General features: G+C 42.7%; 1 protein-coding gene across 1 annotated transcript in view; it reads right to left on the reverse strand.

Annotated features, from left to right (window-relative positions):
* Positions 1–1,333: 1,333 nt before the first annotated feature.
* Positions 1,334–16,592, reverse strand: part of TIGIT (T cell immunoreceptor with Ig and ITIM domains) — a 32,359-nt gene continuing 17,100 nt past the window's right edge. Inside the window, exons 2-5 of the mRNA XM_056109134.1 lie at positions 7,918–8,146; positions 6,639–6,968; positions 6,145–6,251; positions 1,334–1,555 (exon numbers count right to left, since the gene is read on the reverse strand). Of these exons, the coding sequence (XP_055965109.1) occupies positions 1,334–1,555; positions 6,145–6,251; positions 6,639–6,968; positions 7,918–8,146 (888 nt within the window). The remainder of the gene's footprint in view (positions 1,556–6,144; positions 6,252–6,638; positions 6,969–7,917; positions 8,147–16,592) is intronic.

Here is a 16,592-nt window from a genome sequence, read left to right on the forward strand (position 1 = left end):
GCAGCTCAGATACCATCCGAAAACTGACGAACAGTTTAAGGATTCAGAGCAGCTAGCTCAAAGCTGCTCTGCTCTAAACCTTTCTTTTGCCGTTTGAAAAATTCCTGATTATCATAATCAAGATTTCCCTTTTGTTGGGAAAGATTTGGGGGGTAGTTTTGGGGGTCACACGTGGAGGGGGGACATGAAGTAGGTACCTGGGATTGAAAATGAGGTGCCTGAAATTGATCCCAGTATTCCTGGCAAATGTAAAACACGAATTCCAGCCCTATCTCCCCAAACCCTGGTGGGAAAAATTCTTTTTTCAAAGGTTTAGCATGAATTTATAGAGAAAAAGTATAGCATGGCCCAAGGCTAACAAGAAACTGTGTGATTGGAGATGCCCCCATTTGTGTAGACTTCTCCTGACACATCAGAGAAACTGAATTTAACAGAAAATCAGTTTTAAGGTAGGGTTCTATATAGGTCCATGTCTGGGCAACAACAATATCTAGGAAAGCATTCCTGCATTTTTCCCAGAGAATCAAGTCCAAAGTCTCATTGACACCCTTGGTGCTTAGTTCTTCCTAAAAGGGCCTCATCTCTCAACTTCAGTTACAACACACTGTAGACAAAAGCTGCTCTCACCACACCACCCTCACTGTTCACTCTTCCTGAGCACCACCTGTCCTGCCAGGCCCGTGGTCACCATAAATAAAAGCCTACCTGACTGCCCCCGCCATCCCAATGGAAACTAATCAAAGACCTAGATCTTATACTTTTATCACTTCATTCTTTTCTCATCTCAGCGTGGCTGCACTTTACTGACTGTTCTGAAAGAGTCATCACCACAAAATAGTCATCCTCAAATCCCAGGCTAACACCCCACCGACACCACACTTTATTCCTAAAACTGTCCTAAAATGGAGTGCTGATTGTTGGTGACAACGACTGTGGGAAATGGCATGAGCCTTGCACAGCCATCGCACCATCGTCAATACCCACCACAAAACTCTGGAGCCTCAAGCCCTCTCTAGTGCTATTTGGAGAAATGCTTTTCTCGAAGCAATGAAATCTGCTCAAACTGCCCAATTCCAAACAAGATCGAGTTTTTCTGAACGATGTATTCATGATCCAGCTCCAGGTTACTCACCCCTGGTGTGTTGAAATGAAGGGGAAGGGAACTTGAAAAGAGAGAAGTGCGTGCTATTGACAGGCACACACGTGCATGCATGCATATGTACCCTTCCACGGAATGTGCAGATGGGCAGTAGTGACAAAGAGTGCAGACACTTAGGAACCCATTTGTGACAGCAAAGACAGGCGGGCATGTCCCAGGAGATCCCTCTGGGAGTTAACTAGTCTCTACCAGGAAGCTGGAGTTCCCCAGGCTTCTGTAACTCAGGACGTTGAAGTAGTCGTGTAGATCAGCATAGTTCTCATCCCCCTGCTCTCTGCAGGGGCTGTCAGGGGCCCAGGTTCCAGGGATTGAAGGAATGCTGGGGTTCCAAGCCTCATGTTCAGATGCCGTCCTCTTGAGATCATTTCCTGCAGAATGGGTTCCGCATAGCTTGTTCTAAAAAACAAACAAACTCCAGAGTGAGAATGTGAGTATGTCATTCAAAGATGGTTTTGCTTTACATGTGGAAGCCCCATATTTGATCCTCAATACCACATCATCCCCTGAGAACTATAGAGAGCAGCCCCCAAGCACTGAGCTGGGAGCAGCCCCAAGCACTGAGCTGAGAGTAGCTCCCAAAACTGTCAGCTGTGGCCATGAAACAAAAACAGCTGCCTCCCTGCATGACACATGTTCATAGTGATCTCCTTTGATTTCTTTCTCTATGTCACACACACACAGAGAAGCATAGTTTTGTTCTCACAAAGCACTAATTTCTTATTCCTTAGTTTCTCTACTTGTCCAACTAGATTTCAATACTAATTATTCTGCTGAAAACACTTGCTACACTCGAAGGGGAGAAGGCAGCTGGACTAGAGAAGAGATCACTAAGAAAACGATGGCTGGAATGTGTGCAGATGGGAGATGTGTTCAGAAAGTAGATAAAGGACCGAACATGATGGCTTCTCAGTAGCTATATAGCAAAACAATCCCCCAAAGTAGCGAAAGAGTACGGGGAAAGTTGTCTGCCATGGAAGCAGGGGGAGGGTGGGAAACGGGGAGGTATACTGGGGATATTGGTGGTGGGGAATGTGCACTGGTGGAGGGATGGATGTTTGATCATTGTGTGATTGTAACCCAAACATGAAAACTTGTAACTATCTCACAGTGATTCAATAAAATTTTTAAAAAGAAAGAAAGAAAGAAAGAAAGAAAGAAAGAAAGACTTGCTTCATTTGCAATGTGCCCACGGTTTACTCCTTCCTTTACAACCCAGAGACACTTCACTGAGGACCATTCTTTTTTGTCCTTTATCTCTTTATTTGACTCTGTGGACTCCTTCCTGTGTGAAATGTTCTTCACTGGGTGCCATGGCATCACTCTCCTGGTTCTCCTCCTTGGCTCCTATTATCTCCTATCTCCTGACTCCCACTTACCACTCTAGTCCAAATCTGACATAGGTACTGGCAAAAACCAAAACTTCCTAAGTGAGAGTAGGGTCCTGCCATGCTTCTGCTTAAATCTTTCAGTGACTTTCCTCGTTTATGGTCAGGGTTTAATCTCCTAGGAGACCCAGTAAGCACCTCAAGGGATTGGAAAATCCTTTAAGTCATTATACAAAACTATCAAAAAAAAGGGAACAGAGAGATAGCACAGCAATAGGTAAAGTACTTGCGTTGCATGCATCTAACATGATTCTGATCCCTGGCACTACATATAGTGCCCTGGGCCCAGCTAAGTGTGGTCACTATCAAATAAGGCTGAATTCTCATGAGAAGGAATTCCATAATTTCACAAAGTTCCCAAAGAAAATTGATTCCCCACAAAAATACTTTTGACTTGGTCACACACTCTTCCAGATTCATCTCCTGCAATGCTCTCACATTGAGCACCCCGACCTCTGAGCTAAACCTCCAACACCAGAGAGATGCTGTTAATTAAGAATCTACTGTGAACATAATCTGGGTACCTGATTACATCAACAGCAACTCCATCAAAATGTCTATTTTTTAATGAGCTAATAGGCATAGACAGCTGAAATCACTTGCACAAAGAAAAATCTAGTTCTGATTTAAGTAATCTGACTACCGGTCATGCTTTCTTGTATGTCTAACTGCTCTCATTTGGAACTTCTCAAACGCCATACACTGTTTCCTAAATATTTCCCCTATTTTTTTACCTGCTACACCCCTGTTCATTCCCTATACTTCCTTCAAAATTTTAGTCATTTTTCCAGGGTCTAGAGAGATAGTCCATCAGGTAAGGCACTTGTCTTGCACACAGTCAACTCAGCACTCCACATGGTCTCCTGACCCACCAGGAGTGATCCTTGAGCCTAGAGCCAAGAGTTCATCCCTGAGCACTGCTGAATGTGGTCACAAAACAAAACAAAAAAAAATCAAGAAGCTTAGTCATTTTTCCAGACTTGTCTCTGCAACACGTTATTCAAGAAGCTTCTCTAACCTCTCCAGAAGTTACAGTTTTCTTGTGTGCTACAGTATGTTAGTTCTGGTGCCCTTCACTGTACAATCAGTGCTATCCGGAGCTTGCTTGCCCTCTATTTTCTCCAAGTTCCAAACTATGAACCCCTGAAGGAGGGATTTTTTTAATATTTCTCTTTGGAAAATAAGAGCTCACAACAGATGGTCAATTTTAAGATTAAAATGCAAGTGCACATGTATATGCCCACGCATGCATGTTCACACACACATACACACACACGTACACACACCACATTATCTAAAACATTATACTATCTATACAGTTCTGACTCATAGGTTTAGTTGTGCTAAGACCGAAAAATCAGAGGCTAGCAGGCACATGGGTCGTGAAAGAAATACTTAATGATATCAAACTAAAAAGAAACACTAATAGCCTCCCAAATTTCTAGACACTCCTCTAAAGCAAGTCTCTTATGCCTAACCTAAATAACAATTGCCAGGAGTCACATAGTTGGAAAATTACTCAAATTTCAGCCTAATTTTCCACACCCTCACTGCTTTCAGAATGGGAAATGTAGAAGCACTTCTAGTTAGTGTCGGGATCAGCTGTGCATAGGGGTGCTGAGGCAGAGAGTGTGAAAATCCATGAATATGCCTATAAGCAAGAGTCAAAAAGTAAAGTATGGGCACTGGAAAGATAATACAGTGAATAAGGAACTTGCTCTCTCCCTGGAGACAAAGCTAGCTAGTAAGAATCCCCGGCACAATATATAATTTTCCTGAATACCACCAGGGGTCACTCCTGAGCACAGAGCCAGAATAGCACTTGCACAAGGCCCTGTGTGACTCAAAAATCACCTAGAAAGAAAAAAAAAAGAAATTAAGGATGAAGACACCACATGGGAATACCACCAAAGTCCATGAGGATCTGAACATAGATCAAGGGCATCATGTGAAAAGTACACACATGAGAGAGGTGGTTTCTCTCCTCAAACTGTCTCATTCATTACTTTGTCATACAAGTGGTTGCACCTTTCTCTCAATATGAAGGAAAGAGGTAATTCTCGTAGATCATGCAGACACTGTGTTCAAAAGTACTGCATCCCTCAACCAACCCAACCCATTTTTATAGCATGAACATCTAATTATCTCTCAAAGCACTGTTTGTATTTTGGTGTGTTCTTGTTCATCATCTAAATGTCATCTGAGAAACGTTCTGTGCCCAAAAGAAGTCTCTCAGTTACTCTGTTTGCAACCAAATCCTGAAGGACACTCCAATGGTTAACAGTATAAAAACAAAGCCTCGGGCTACTACATCAAGGACCAAAGGAAACTATAGAGTTGCATTTGGGTCATATCATAAGAAAAGCAGCTCTTTGAAGAATGTGAAGCTAAAGAACAGCGGTGGGGTTGGCTGTCTACTCTCCTGTCCTCACAGACATCCCTTGGGTAGAGTGAGGACGCTTTTCTGACATTTGTTTAGTAAATGCTATTTATTCATTTGGCCATACTCCATATAATAAAAATATTTAACAAGTGCCAGGTTTTGAGGTTCTGGGATAAATAAAAAATAATACCTATGAGAATATAATAAATAATAGTTCTTAATATATATTAGGAACTGACAATAATGCAAATATAGTGTTGTAAAACATGTTTTGGAAAAAATATTTTTACAAGCTACCCGTGACGTATTCGATATGACAAACACAGTAACAACAAGTCTCATGATGGAGACGTTACTGGGCCCGCTCGAGCAAATCGATGAACAACGGGAGGACCATGACCGTGACAGAAGAAGAGGAAAACAAAAGTGGAGAAGCAATATATGAAGACGTGCTAGCCACGAATGCAATAAAACTTATCCAAAAATTGTATACTAGGTGCTGAAATTCTAAACTAAATCTCTCAATGCCTTCAATATCCTTGTGTCATTCTTAGGCCACTTAATCTCTGAATTATAACAGCAAATATACAATCTTCCCAACTTTACCAACTTGCCATTCATCCTACAATTTTATTTTTTGGAGAGCCTGGCAAGCTACCGAGAGTATCTCGCCCGCACGGCAGAGCCTGGCAAGCTCCCCGTGACGTATTCGATATGCCAAACACAGTAACAACAAAGTCTCCAATGGAGACGTTACTGGGCCCACTCGAGCAAATCGATGATCAACGGGAGGGCCTTTACCTTTACCTTTACCTATTCTTCAGAAAATGCTGGATAAAGCCAGAATTACCATTTGATTTTGTGAAGTATCAAATGTGCAAGAACAAAAAGTCCTATCATGGGGTAGATGCCTAAAATACACCAAATTCACTGCTGGTAAATAGAGAGTTGCTGAATACACAAGCAGAAATCACGCTTACTTTGACAGCACCACATCCTAATATATGAACAGTGACTAAGAACTGTAGGTGACAGTGAGATGGTAAGGGTAGAGGTTCCACCTTTCTGGGACTCAGGTATGAAGAGCATAAAGACTTAACCAAGAGGCAGAACGAAAACGTTGAAATGGTACAAAAATCAGTGTCTCTCTTCAGAGAGACAGAATACCAGAAAGGACCAGAGTGGTAACAATGGGGTGCCGTAAACAGAACCCTTACCTTTGTGAACTGTGCGGCCACCACAATAACTGCTATGCAGATGACCACCAGCAGTGCGGCCAAGACTCCGAGAAATGGCATCTGGAACACAGTGCTGTGCTTAGCCACTGAAAGAAGAGCAAACAGGTAAGTTCACCCTGCAGAGAACTGGCTCAAGTATCGAGGTGAACAGTGGTCTTTCAGAAATCACGAAGTCGCACACACACACACTTGGAAATGATTGTACACTGACACCTTTGCACACATGTTGCTTTTGCTTCTAATCAGCCTTTTATAAACTCTGGGGCTAATTCTAATTTGCATGACTGATACTCCCCCTCTAAAAGTTCTTATGGGTAAATGTTTGCTATGAAGCACACCAGTTTCAGTGTCACTGGAAAAGTTCCAGGTGATGTGTGTGTGCACCAGCGGTAAGAGGCCATGCTCTGTCAACGTTCTGCATCTCCTCCCTCAGAGCAAGAGGATTATCAGCCACTTTACTCCAGAGAGCATACCTGAGTTCTGTAGGACCTCCAGAAAGAGTCTCCCTTTGTATATCCCATCAGGGTAGGTGTGAAAAGTGCAGAAGTATTCCCCTGTGTCGTTCTTGGTCAGCGACTGGAGGGTGATGTCCAGGTTGGGGCCTGGGCTCACTCGGTCCCTGAAGTTGGAGGGGATGTGCCACCCCAGATTAGCGTGATGAACTGCCAGGAATTGGTCCTGCTGCAACCAGTGGATCTGAGTCACATTGGCATTGGTGTGTGATAAGTGGCAATGGAAGGTGACAGAACCACCTTCTTCTGCAGAAATGTTTCCCGCTGTTAATATTCTTCCTGTCATATCTCCTGGGGAAGGGAAAAGGCAGGCATGAGTCTTGCGCCAATAATGATCTTGAACCTTCCCCTCAAGGCACTGAGACTGGAGCTGGTTTTTAAATAATAGTTTATGCAATCATTCCATTCCCTCCCTCCATATAGACTACAACACCATTTCACATAGCTATTCTTCTCTTTGTATAAAGGGCTGAAATAGAGCTTCACCATTACTTCGCAAGCAAACGTTATCTCCTTGCCAAGAACATAGGACTTTTTTCTGACAAGTCAATATAATGTATTTTATTGTATTTTTTTCAGCAGCCTGCTTTCTGTGAGTGTACATTATCCTTTCCTTTGAAATGAAAACTGGAGGTTTAGTTAACAACCATTTTTGTTTCTTGGGGGAACTCTTCAAGAAAAGCAAGACCTCCAAAGAAAACTTGACTTGGAGAGAAATACTTTCTTGCTGGCAAAACCACCCTTCTGGGCATTTACAGCCCCTTCACACTCAGAGAAATTTCTAGCCCCAGCCGGTTCAGAAAGCAACATCAAAGAGCCTCATTTTATAGTTCTTAGCTATTTGCACCACCTCAGATAATTGAGTCTGATTCTTAACATGACAGACAATAGACATAGTATCAATTCCATCTATAATGGTAGAAGCTCTGGAATCTGTGAAGAAAGGAAGAGGAGGAATGAACTTCAAGACAACTTCTGAGTCCTTTTTTTTATTGCCTTTCTTTCCCTGGGACTTTATTGGAGTCAGGAAAGCATTCCCAGCCTCATTCTTTTATCTGCTACCTCCAAAGAACTGTGAGTTCTCAACAGCTTTCTCTCAGACAGACACAGGATTCGGAGAACTTTATTTCCTTCCCTTGGATAGAGTTGGTGTTTGCACCCAGCCACCTCTACCTGTGTCCTTCTGCCACCCCCTGGCCTCCCTCCCACTCCAGCTCCAGGCTGGACTTGCAGGACTTACCGATGGCAGCTCCAGAAGCCTGTCTCAGTGCCAGCGCCCAGAGCAAGAAGGAAAAACGGTGCATGCTTCTGCCCAGGGATGCTATAAGAGGTTTCTGTGACCTCTTCTGCCGCTGAAACTGCCGGATTGCAGGTGGCAAGGTGAAACTGAATCTATGAGCATAGAGGGTCTCGGAAAAAACAAGTTCAGCAAAAACACAGTCAGATAAAGCTCTCAACAAGTACACAAACTGCACAAGGCAAGCCACAAAAAAAGAACCATTACGGTGACACATTAAAAAAATAAACAAAATTGTGGTTAGAGGTATTCTGGTATTGAGAGTATTATTAGCCAATCAACTGCTTTTAAATTCCATTCTTATATACTTTTTTTTAAAAAAATCATCTTTTATCTGATAAACTCCAGGGCATCTGTGTGATGCCCCAACGTCTTGTTACCAGTGTGGTTCACTGGGTTCCGTGACTTCATCCTGCTGATGAATATGAGAGAAACTTTAAGGTTTTCAGACCTCAACGGTCAGGAACATTTGACTGGAAATCCAAAGAGACAGTAACCAAGAGACTTTGACATCAGAGTTTAAAAACTGGAAGTGGGGGGGACAAAAATTGGGGACAAACAGCACTTAACCCAAACCTTTCCCTGAATGGGGTCCTCTCCTTTCTTATATCTCCTTTCTCTGAACCAAAACTTGTTTGAATTCTGACTTAGTCTTTCTAATCTGGTCTAATCAGTGATGAGAAGAATGCTTTCTTGTGTGGGGTAGGGGGCACCCCGTGAAAATTAGAAATACAGGGGACAGTGGACCTCAATGACCTGGCCTTGGAAAATGAATTGGGTAGTTCCTCAACTTATTATCAGCTCTGACTATCTGATGTCCCTGCCTCCTGCCCTCCATCTTTCCATTCGCCTGAAAGTCTGAGTCAGGCTCTGGAGACGTGAGATTGAAAGTTGGAGCCCCATCCCAAAAGATAATTTCCAGTCAAGACTTGCTTTCTGGGGGCCCAAGTGACAGTACAGCCAGTAGGGCTCTTGCCTTGTGTACAGCCAACCCAGGTTTGATCCCCAGCACCCCATAGGGTCCCCAAGCACTACTTGGAGTTATCCCTGAGTGTAGAGTAGCCAGGAGTAACCCCTGAGCATCACTGGGAGTGACTATCACCCATTCTCTAGGAAGCTCCATTGGGAAGAGAACATGGAAAGTCTATAACACCTGCGGGGCCGGCCCGGCTCCCATGGACATGCATCAGGGTGTGATCCTCAAAATCTGCTGCGCTCCCAGGAAGAACTTCCAGAGCCTGACCCATATCTAGAAATCATTGAAAGTTTTTAAAAGGATCTACCTTATGTTTTTCTCCCCTTACTCAAGAGTTGTGGATAGGGCTGGTCTGGTTGGCCATGATGCAGATGTGTGGGTGCAGCGCTGGGGAAGGGAATCAGTTGGCAGGTAGAGGGTTGGTGGGATGCTAGGATACAGTGAAAAATCTTCCCAAAGACCCTCAAGTTATTTCTTAACACCGCCTCCTCCTGCTCCTCCCAGCCTAACTGAGCCTGCTCCATCAGGTGCAGCTGAAAACCAGAGGCCGGGAGTGGTTCACAGCTCTTGTGTAGAAGGTAAAGGGCGGCCACTTTCCACAGGACAACCAAAGTTTCTCTCAGGACACAGACCACTCACTCAGCAGAGTCTTTGAACTCCCACCTCCTCAACATCTTCCCTCTGGCTCCAAAGGGTGGGGGGGGAGTGATTCCAGGTTAATCACAACAGTCCCAAGCAATCTCCTTGCTGCTGATCAGGGCAATCAGCCTATAGTTGCAGAGGCCATGACCTTCTCACTGAAGAACTCCCACACCCTGACTAGCATATCCTACTTGTGGGCTGTGTTGTGAATGGGCTGAGTGCAGGAGACACCACCCACACTTCACTCCGCTTCTTGAAGGCCCACACACAGAGAGCTGAGTAAGCCGAGTCAGGAAGCAAGGGGAAGGAAGGGACACAGTGCCTCAAGCACCTGGAAGAATCTGTCCTGGGCTCCTCACCCCTGTCTGCCATTTTTTCTATAGCAACGCTACTTCATCATGGAACATCTGAGCTACGGTGGGGATGTTCCAAGGCCCCTGGTGGAAAGAGAAAATCAAAGAAATGTCTATGACCTTTAGGTTTTAATACTACGAATCATAGGGCATGTTGCTAAAACTAGTTCTTGATATGTACAAACAGTGAGAATTTGGAGACGTTATTACTTACTCTATAAATCCACGTTTCCTCAGATGAGGGAACGTGGAGGACCTCCCCACAAAGGCTACCAAGAAATTCAGTGAACAATGGGAAATTCCCTCTGCCTTTCCAGCTATGTTTAAGGGACTCTCTCAAGGAGACATTAGAACACAAAATCAGAAGAAATTGTTTTTTGTTTTTGTTTTCTTGCTCTTGCTTTTGTTTGATGGGCGACACATCTGAGGTGCTGGGGAGGTCATAGGTGGTGCCTACATTGACAGGAGACAACTACATGCAATGCATGTTCCGTACTATGTTATCTCTCTGGCCCTGATGAAAAGACTTTGTGAAGAAGCGAACAATCTCTCCTAAGCTGAGCCTCTCAACACGGTTTTCCCACCCATCAATATCATTCCCCTCTCTATCTCTCCAATTCTACGTGTGACTATTCATCAATCTATCCTATAACATCACTTACCTTGGGAAATATTCTCTACCCATGGTACATTGCTTCTACTTCCCCTTACTTGATACCTTCAGGATTCACAGTGAGGATCAGTGTAGAACTGCAACACTGTCAAAGAAACTCTCAGTCATTCCAGCTCTCCTTCCCCAAGAAAAAGAATGCTAGGCAGAATGTTTCACAAGGGAACTATAACAAAGATTTAGAGAACAGATTATTTCAACGTTACTTAAAATGTACACGCAGAACATAAAGGAAAAATCCCAAATTAGTTTTATGAAGTAAATCTTAAAGGGACATAAAATGAGTAAGACTGCATCCAAAGAAAAGCAGATCCCAATCTCACTAACACATTGAGGAAAATATTCTAAATAAAACACTGTCTTATATACTTAATAGCATAAGATTATATAGTGTTTATGCCCAGGTCACAGGGTGATTCAATATTAGAAATTTATTATTAAAATACTAGATATATATAAGAAAAGCTTATTCTACTTTCCTTTGACACTGAAAAGAAATAGGACAAAATTCAGTCTCTATGACTGATGTACTAAAAATACTCACTAAAATAAAAATTAATGAATTCTCTCCTAACTCGTGTTTACATACACACGAGCACATAAGCACAGGCACACACATAAACACACGCATAGTCACTGTCACTTCAGCCCCACTTCACTTCAGTCCTCTTTTGAGGACAAAACACTAGAGAGTCCCAGCAAAGTCAGGACTAAGATAAGGATACCCGCTGTTTCAAGAACTAGTTCACTTATCAGAAGAAACAACTCAATTAAATTGAGACACTACGGGGGCTGGGGCGATAGCACAGTGGGTAGGGCATTTGCCTTGCACATGGTCAACCCGGGTTCGATTCCCAGCATCCCATGTGGTCCCCTGAGCACCACCAGGGGTAATCCCTGAGTGCAGAGCCAGGAATAATCCCTGTGCATCGCTGGGTGTGACCCAAAAAGCAAAAAAAAAAAAAAAATGAAAAGCTACTAGAGATGGTGGCTGCAGCATCTCTGGCCCAAGCACCCGAAAGTCAGGACTTGCATCTCAGGGACCAGGTGAAAATAGCTCCCAGGCCCTTGAGCACTACTGAGAAGGTACCTATTTTCCCCCTAAGTACAATTTTGTTCCACTTCACCCAGTCAAACAGCCAAAAATAAAATATGTTCACAAGATAATCTATCAGGGATGCAGCAGAGGGGAAAAAAAAGACATCAGACATTGCTATTAGAACTATAACTCTTTTAGAGGAGGATCCAGATCATAGCTGTATTTACTATTTGAACAAAGAAAACACTTCTAGAAGTCTAAGAGCATAAATACACAAATAGGAAATGATTTATTCACAAAGTTGTCATTGAGGCATATTATGTATTAGTGCAAAAACATGAAGCAGAGGGGCCAGAGTGATAGTACAGCAGGTAGGGTGTTTGCCTTGCACGTGGCCAACCCGGGTTCGATCCCTGGTATCCCACATGGTCCCCCAAACACCGCCAGGAGTAATTCCTGAGTGCACAGCCACGACTTAACCCCTGAGCATTGCTGGGTGGGACCCCCCCCCCAAAAAAGTGAAGCAGATATTAACGAGCACACATCACAGCTTCACAGTTCCTGAACTTCTACCTGCTGCTCCACCCTGCCAGGTGAGATCAATCTCCGACTGGCCCTACCTCGGAGTGGGAGGCAGAACCCCTTCCTTCTCGCTAGGTTGCGAGTGGGAGGCAGAACCTCTTCCTTCTCGCTAGGTTGCAGCAGCCTCCACACCCAGTCTCTGCCGAATTAACGGACCTACACCGTGGTTCCTGAAGCATGCAACTGTGTATATGACTTAGCAAATTACAGACTGCTCGCAGTTGTACTTCCTGTCCTTTAATGAAGATAGGCAGAGAGGCGAAAGAGCAACCCCAAGCCTAATTCTTCAGTCTTCCAGGGTGTCTAACTGCAAAGACTCACTCCAGCACAACAGGAACACTAGAACACCAATGGGGATAAACAGAGAAACCTATCACAGTCAACAAGTGAGGCCAAAAACACGGATAGCACAAACCACACCAAACATCTCTCTAGGTCCTCAGAAAATTATTTTAGTGACACCACGGTGAGGATTTTTAGTGAGCTCAAAGGAACAATGGTACAGATAGCCAGCAAAGCACACGAACGTATGAGAGCTGAAACAAGAAAACTACAATTAGAAAGTGGCAGAAATGAATAGGATGGTTGGTGATATTTAAAAAAAAATCATTAGAAACCCTCAGATGCAGAATAACAACAGTTGAAGGAAAGATTGAGAAGTTTCAAGATAAAATGAAGGAAACCTCTTGAAAGCAACAGATGATAGAAAAAAAAAGTCTGAAAAGAAATGACTGGCACACCAGAGGGCTGTGGCGGAAGCTCAAGAGGAAGAGTATAAGAAACATTGAGGTAAAAAAAAGAAACATTGAGGTCTTTGAGGACCAGGAAAATGAATTTGATGAAGCACCAGTAGTTAAAGAAATCACAGTTAAGAATTTCCCAAAGTTTTAGAATATAGGTGACCAAATGCAAGAGGTTCGTGAGGTCCCAGCAAAAATAGATTCAACTAGGAAAACTTTAAGACACATTGTGCTCAGAATAACCAAAGGTCATTCTGAGAGAGAGAGAGAGAAAGAGAGAGAGAGAGAGAGAGAGAGAGAGAGAGAGAGAGAGAGAAAGAAAGAATATGGAGAGCCACAAGATTTTTTAAAAAGCAACTTCCATTCAAAAGAAAGCTCCTGGAAAAAGTGTCTGTCTCTTCCGCCTCACCCCCCTGTCCCCCCCACCCCCCACCCCGGCAGCAAGGTGGCCGCCACCTCAGAGCTTATTGGACAGCCAGGTATGAGCCGTTGGTGACAGGGCAACTGCTGCCTCATGCGATGGGGGGGGGGGGGGCAGAATCGGCACATCCTTCCCACCCTGCTGAGGCCAAGAGTTGCCCCCCATGAGCGGCTCTCCAGCACGGCCATGGCATACACAAACCAATCTCGTAACTATGTGGCTTTTGGCAGAAATCCCTCCAGACTTAATTAGTAAAATATCAGAAATCCAAAATTGCGTGGCCGCTATCGCAGCTTCACAACATCATATGGTCTTCATAACAATAACAATAGAAAACAAATTATTTCACAATGCCTTTTCAGCAGGTGTGATTGTTGGGGGGAAAATTCCAAATAATAATGGTGCATCTTTTGTTGAAAAAATGAATGTAATCAAAGTAGAGAGAGAGTTAAGAGGAAATCATCTGCCTCACGGGCATTGGGAGAGGTGGGAGGGAATATATTGGGGTTCTTGGTGGTGGACAATATGCCCTGGTGAAGGGATGGGTGTTTGATCATTGTATGACCGAGACTTAAACCTGAAAGCTTTTTAACTTTTCTCACGGTGATTCAATAAATTAATTAATTAAAAAAGAAGAAGAAGAAAGAAAGCTCCTAAGTTTTATAGCAGATGTACCAAATGAGACTCTACTAGCCAGAAAAGAATGGAGGGGTGTAATACAAAAACTCAGCAAAATGGACACCTCACCAAGAATACTCTACCCAGCTAGATTACCATTCATATTTGAAGGAATGATACAGAGCTTCATAGACAGACAACAGTTTAGGGAACTCATAGCCCTGAGTCCAGTTTTTAAGAAGCATTAAAGTAGTGGATGGTACAAGCTTCCTAGCATATGGCATTGAGTATCGCATGCCCTCATGGAGCTCATACTCACCCTCTACTTACTAGATTAAAAAAGATGTGTTAAGGATCAGGAAGAGGAACTTCATAGTTGGAAGCCTGCCTCATGCCATCAGGCAGCTGGAATAGAGAAGGAATCACTAATGATCAATGATGGTTGGAAGCATCGATTGGGATGGGAGATATGTGCTTAAAGTAGATAAAGGACCAAACACGATAATCTCTTGGTATTTGTATTGCAAACTATAAAGTCCAAAAGTAGAGAGAGAGTATCACTGTATCACTGTCCTCCGGTTGTTCATCGATTTGCTCGAGCAGGTCCAGTAACATTGTAAAACTTGCTGCTGTGATTGACTTATCCAATACGTCACAGGTAGCTTGCCAGGCTCTGCCGTGTGGGCTCAGAGAGAGAGTATGGGGAATATTGTCTGCCATGGAGGCAGGGGGAGGGTGGAAAAGGGGGGGTATACTGGGGAGATTGGTGGTGAGGAATGTGCACTGGTGGATGGGTGAATGTTTGATCATGGTATGATTGTAATTCAAACATGAAAGCTTGTAACTGTATCTCATGGTGATTTAATAAAATAAAAAATACATGTTTTAAAAAAGTGTGTTTACTCCTAGCTTGCTAAGGGAGTTTATACATTTACATTAATAAATTAACATCTCATTTATATTGAATATTCTATGCCTGGTCATTTTTTATATCCACAGGTATTTTATTGTAATCTTTTACTTACTGATGCAGATTCTTAGGTATACCTATAATATTAATATCAAATTTTCTCATATAAAACCAGTATTCCCTTTCTTAGGACAAAACACTTTTATAGTCCTATTCAGAATTTCCTCTTTAAATTTTCTTGGTTCTCTTCGCTCTTATTGAATTTTACATTCTTGGTCCAATCTATTTCATGTAAACTCTAAAATATATTAGTACAGAATTTATTTTATTAAAATGTTACATCTATGACAGGAAGGGCATGAGAATTACCATAGTAAGATCCAATACAAAATAAAATTTAATACAACATATTTTAGATGTCAGTGTTGAAAAGTTATTTATGTATATGAGAATAGACATTATTTGAATTTATTTATATAGGTTTTTTTAAACATATAGTAAACCCGCTGGAGCCATAGCACAGCGGGTAGGGCGTTCGCCTTACAAGCGGCCAACATGGCCGACCCGAGTTCGATTCCTCCGCCCCTCTCGGAGAGCCCGGCAAGCTACCGAGAGTATTCGATATGCCAGACACAGTAACAACAAAGTCTCCAATGGAGACGTTACTGGGCCCGCTCGAGCAAATCGACGATCAACGGGAGGGCCTTTACCTTTACCTTTACCTATAGTAATCAATTATAACAAATTTACATTAATGGCATATTTTCTTATAATTCCATTTGCTATTATTTTAATTTTTGTTGGAACAAGCAATATGAAATAAATTTATTATATGCCTGCCAAGGGGACAGGTTAAAACCTGGGGACATTAGTAGATGGACGGGCACACTGGTATTGGGATTGGTGTTAGAACATCATACACCTGAAGGAACTCTATTATAAACAACTTTGTAAATCATAGTAATTTAATAAAAATAAATTTTCAAAAACAAAAATACATGAAACAGGTTGGAGAGATAGTACAGGGACTAAATTACATGCCTTCCACGGTCCAACTCTAGTTAAATTCCCAGCATGACATTGTCCCCCAAGCATTAGCAGGTGCAGAGATGGATACCCCTGCTTTCTGCCAGATGTTGCCATGGAGAACCCTCTAAACCAGCACTACCAATGTGGCTCACGTAATCCTTGACACCAAAGGTTGAGCAGCACCACACCATTGGGCCCTGGCTTTGAACTACCAGTCAGGTAGATCAACAATTGCTAAGAATACCCCAGGCATCCTGAACAACTCAAAAAAATAAAACCCCAAGCACGTAAAACATATCAAATGTTTACCAATAGGAGACACATAGAATAAAGTATGACCTATCAAGTTCCAGTCCTTTGTTGAATAAACTATGGCACCTCCTACGACAGAGAACTAGGTGACCATAAAATTAATGTTTCTCATTATTCACTAATCAATATATTCACTAGCATATTGATATGGTGCATTTTACAGAAGATACTTTTAAATGACAATGTGAGATTCCCCCCCAAAAAATATGTCTAGTATGATACCTGTGGAAAAGGAGTAAATGTATCTTAGGCTACAAGAACATATTTGATTATATTTGTACAAAGAAATACTGTAAGAAGAAGCTAGAGAGACAGTTTAGTAAGTG

The sequence above is a fragment of the Sorex fumeus genome, unplaced genomic scaffold (genome assembly GCF_029834395.1).
Source record: "Sorex fumeus unplaced genomic scaffold, SorFum_2.1 ptg000265l, whole genome shotgun sequence".
Classification (NCBI taxonomy): Eukaryota; Metazoa; Chordata; class Mammalia; order Eulipotyphla; family Soricidae; genus Sorex; species Sorex fumeus.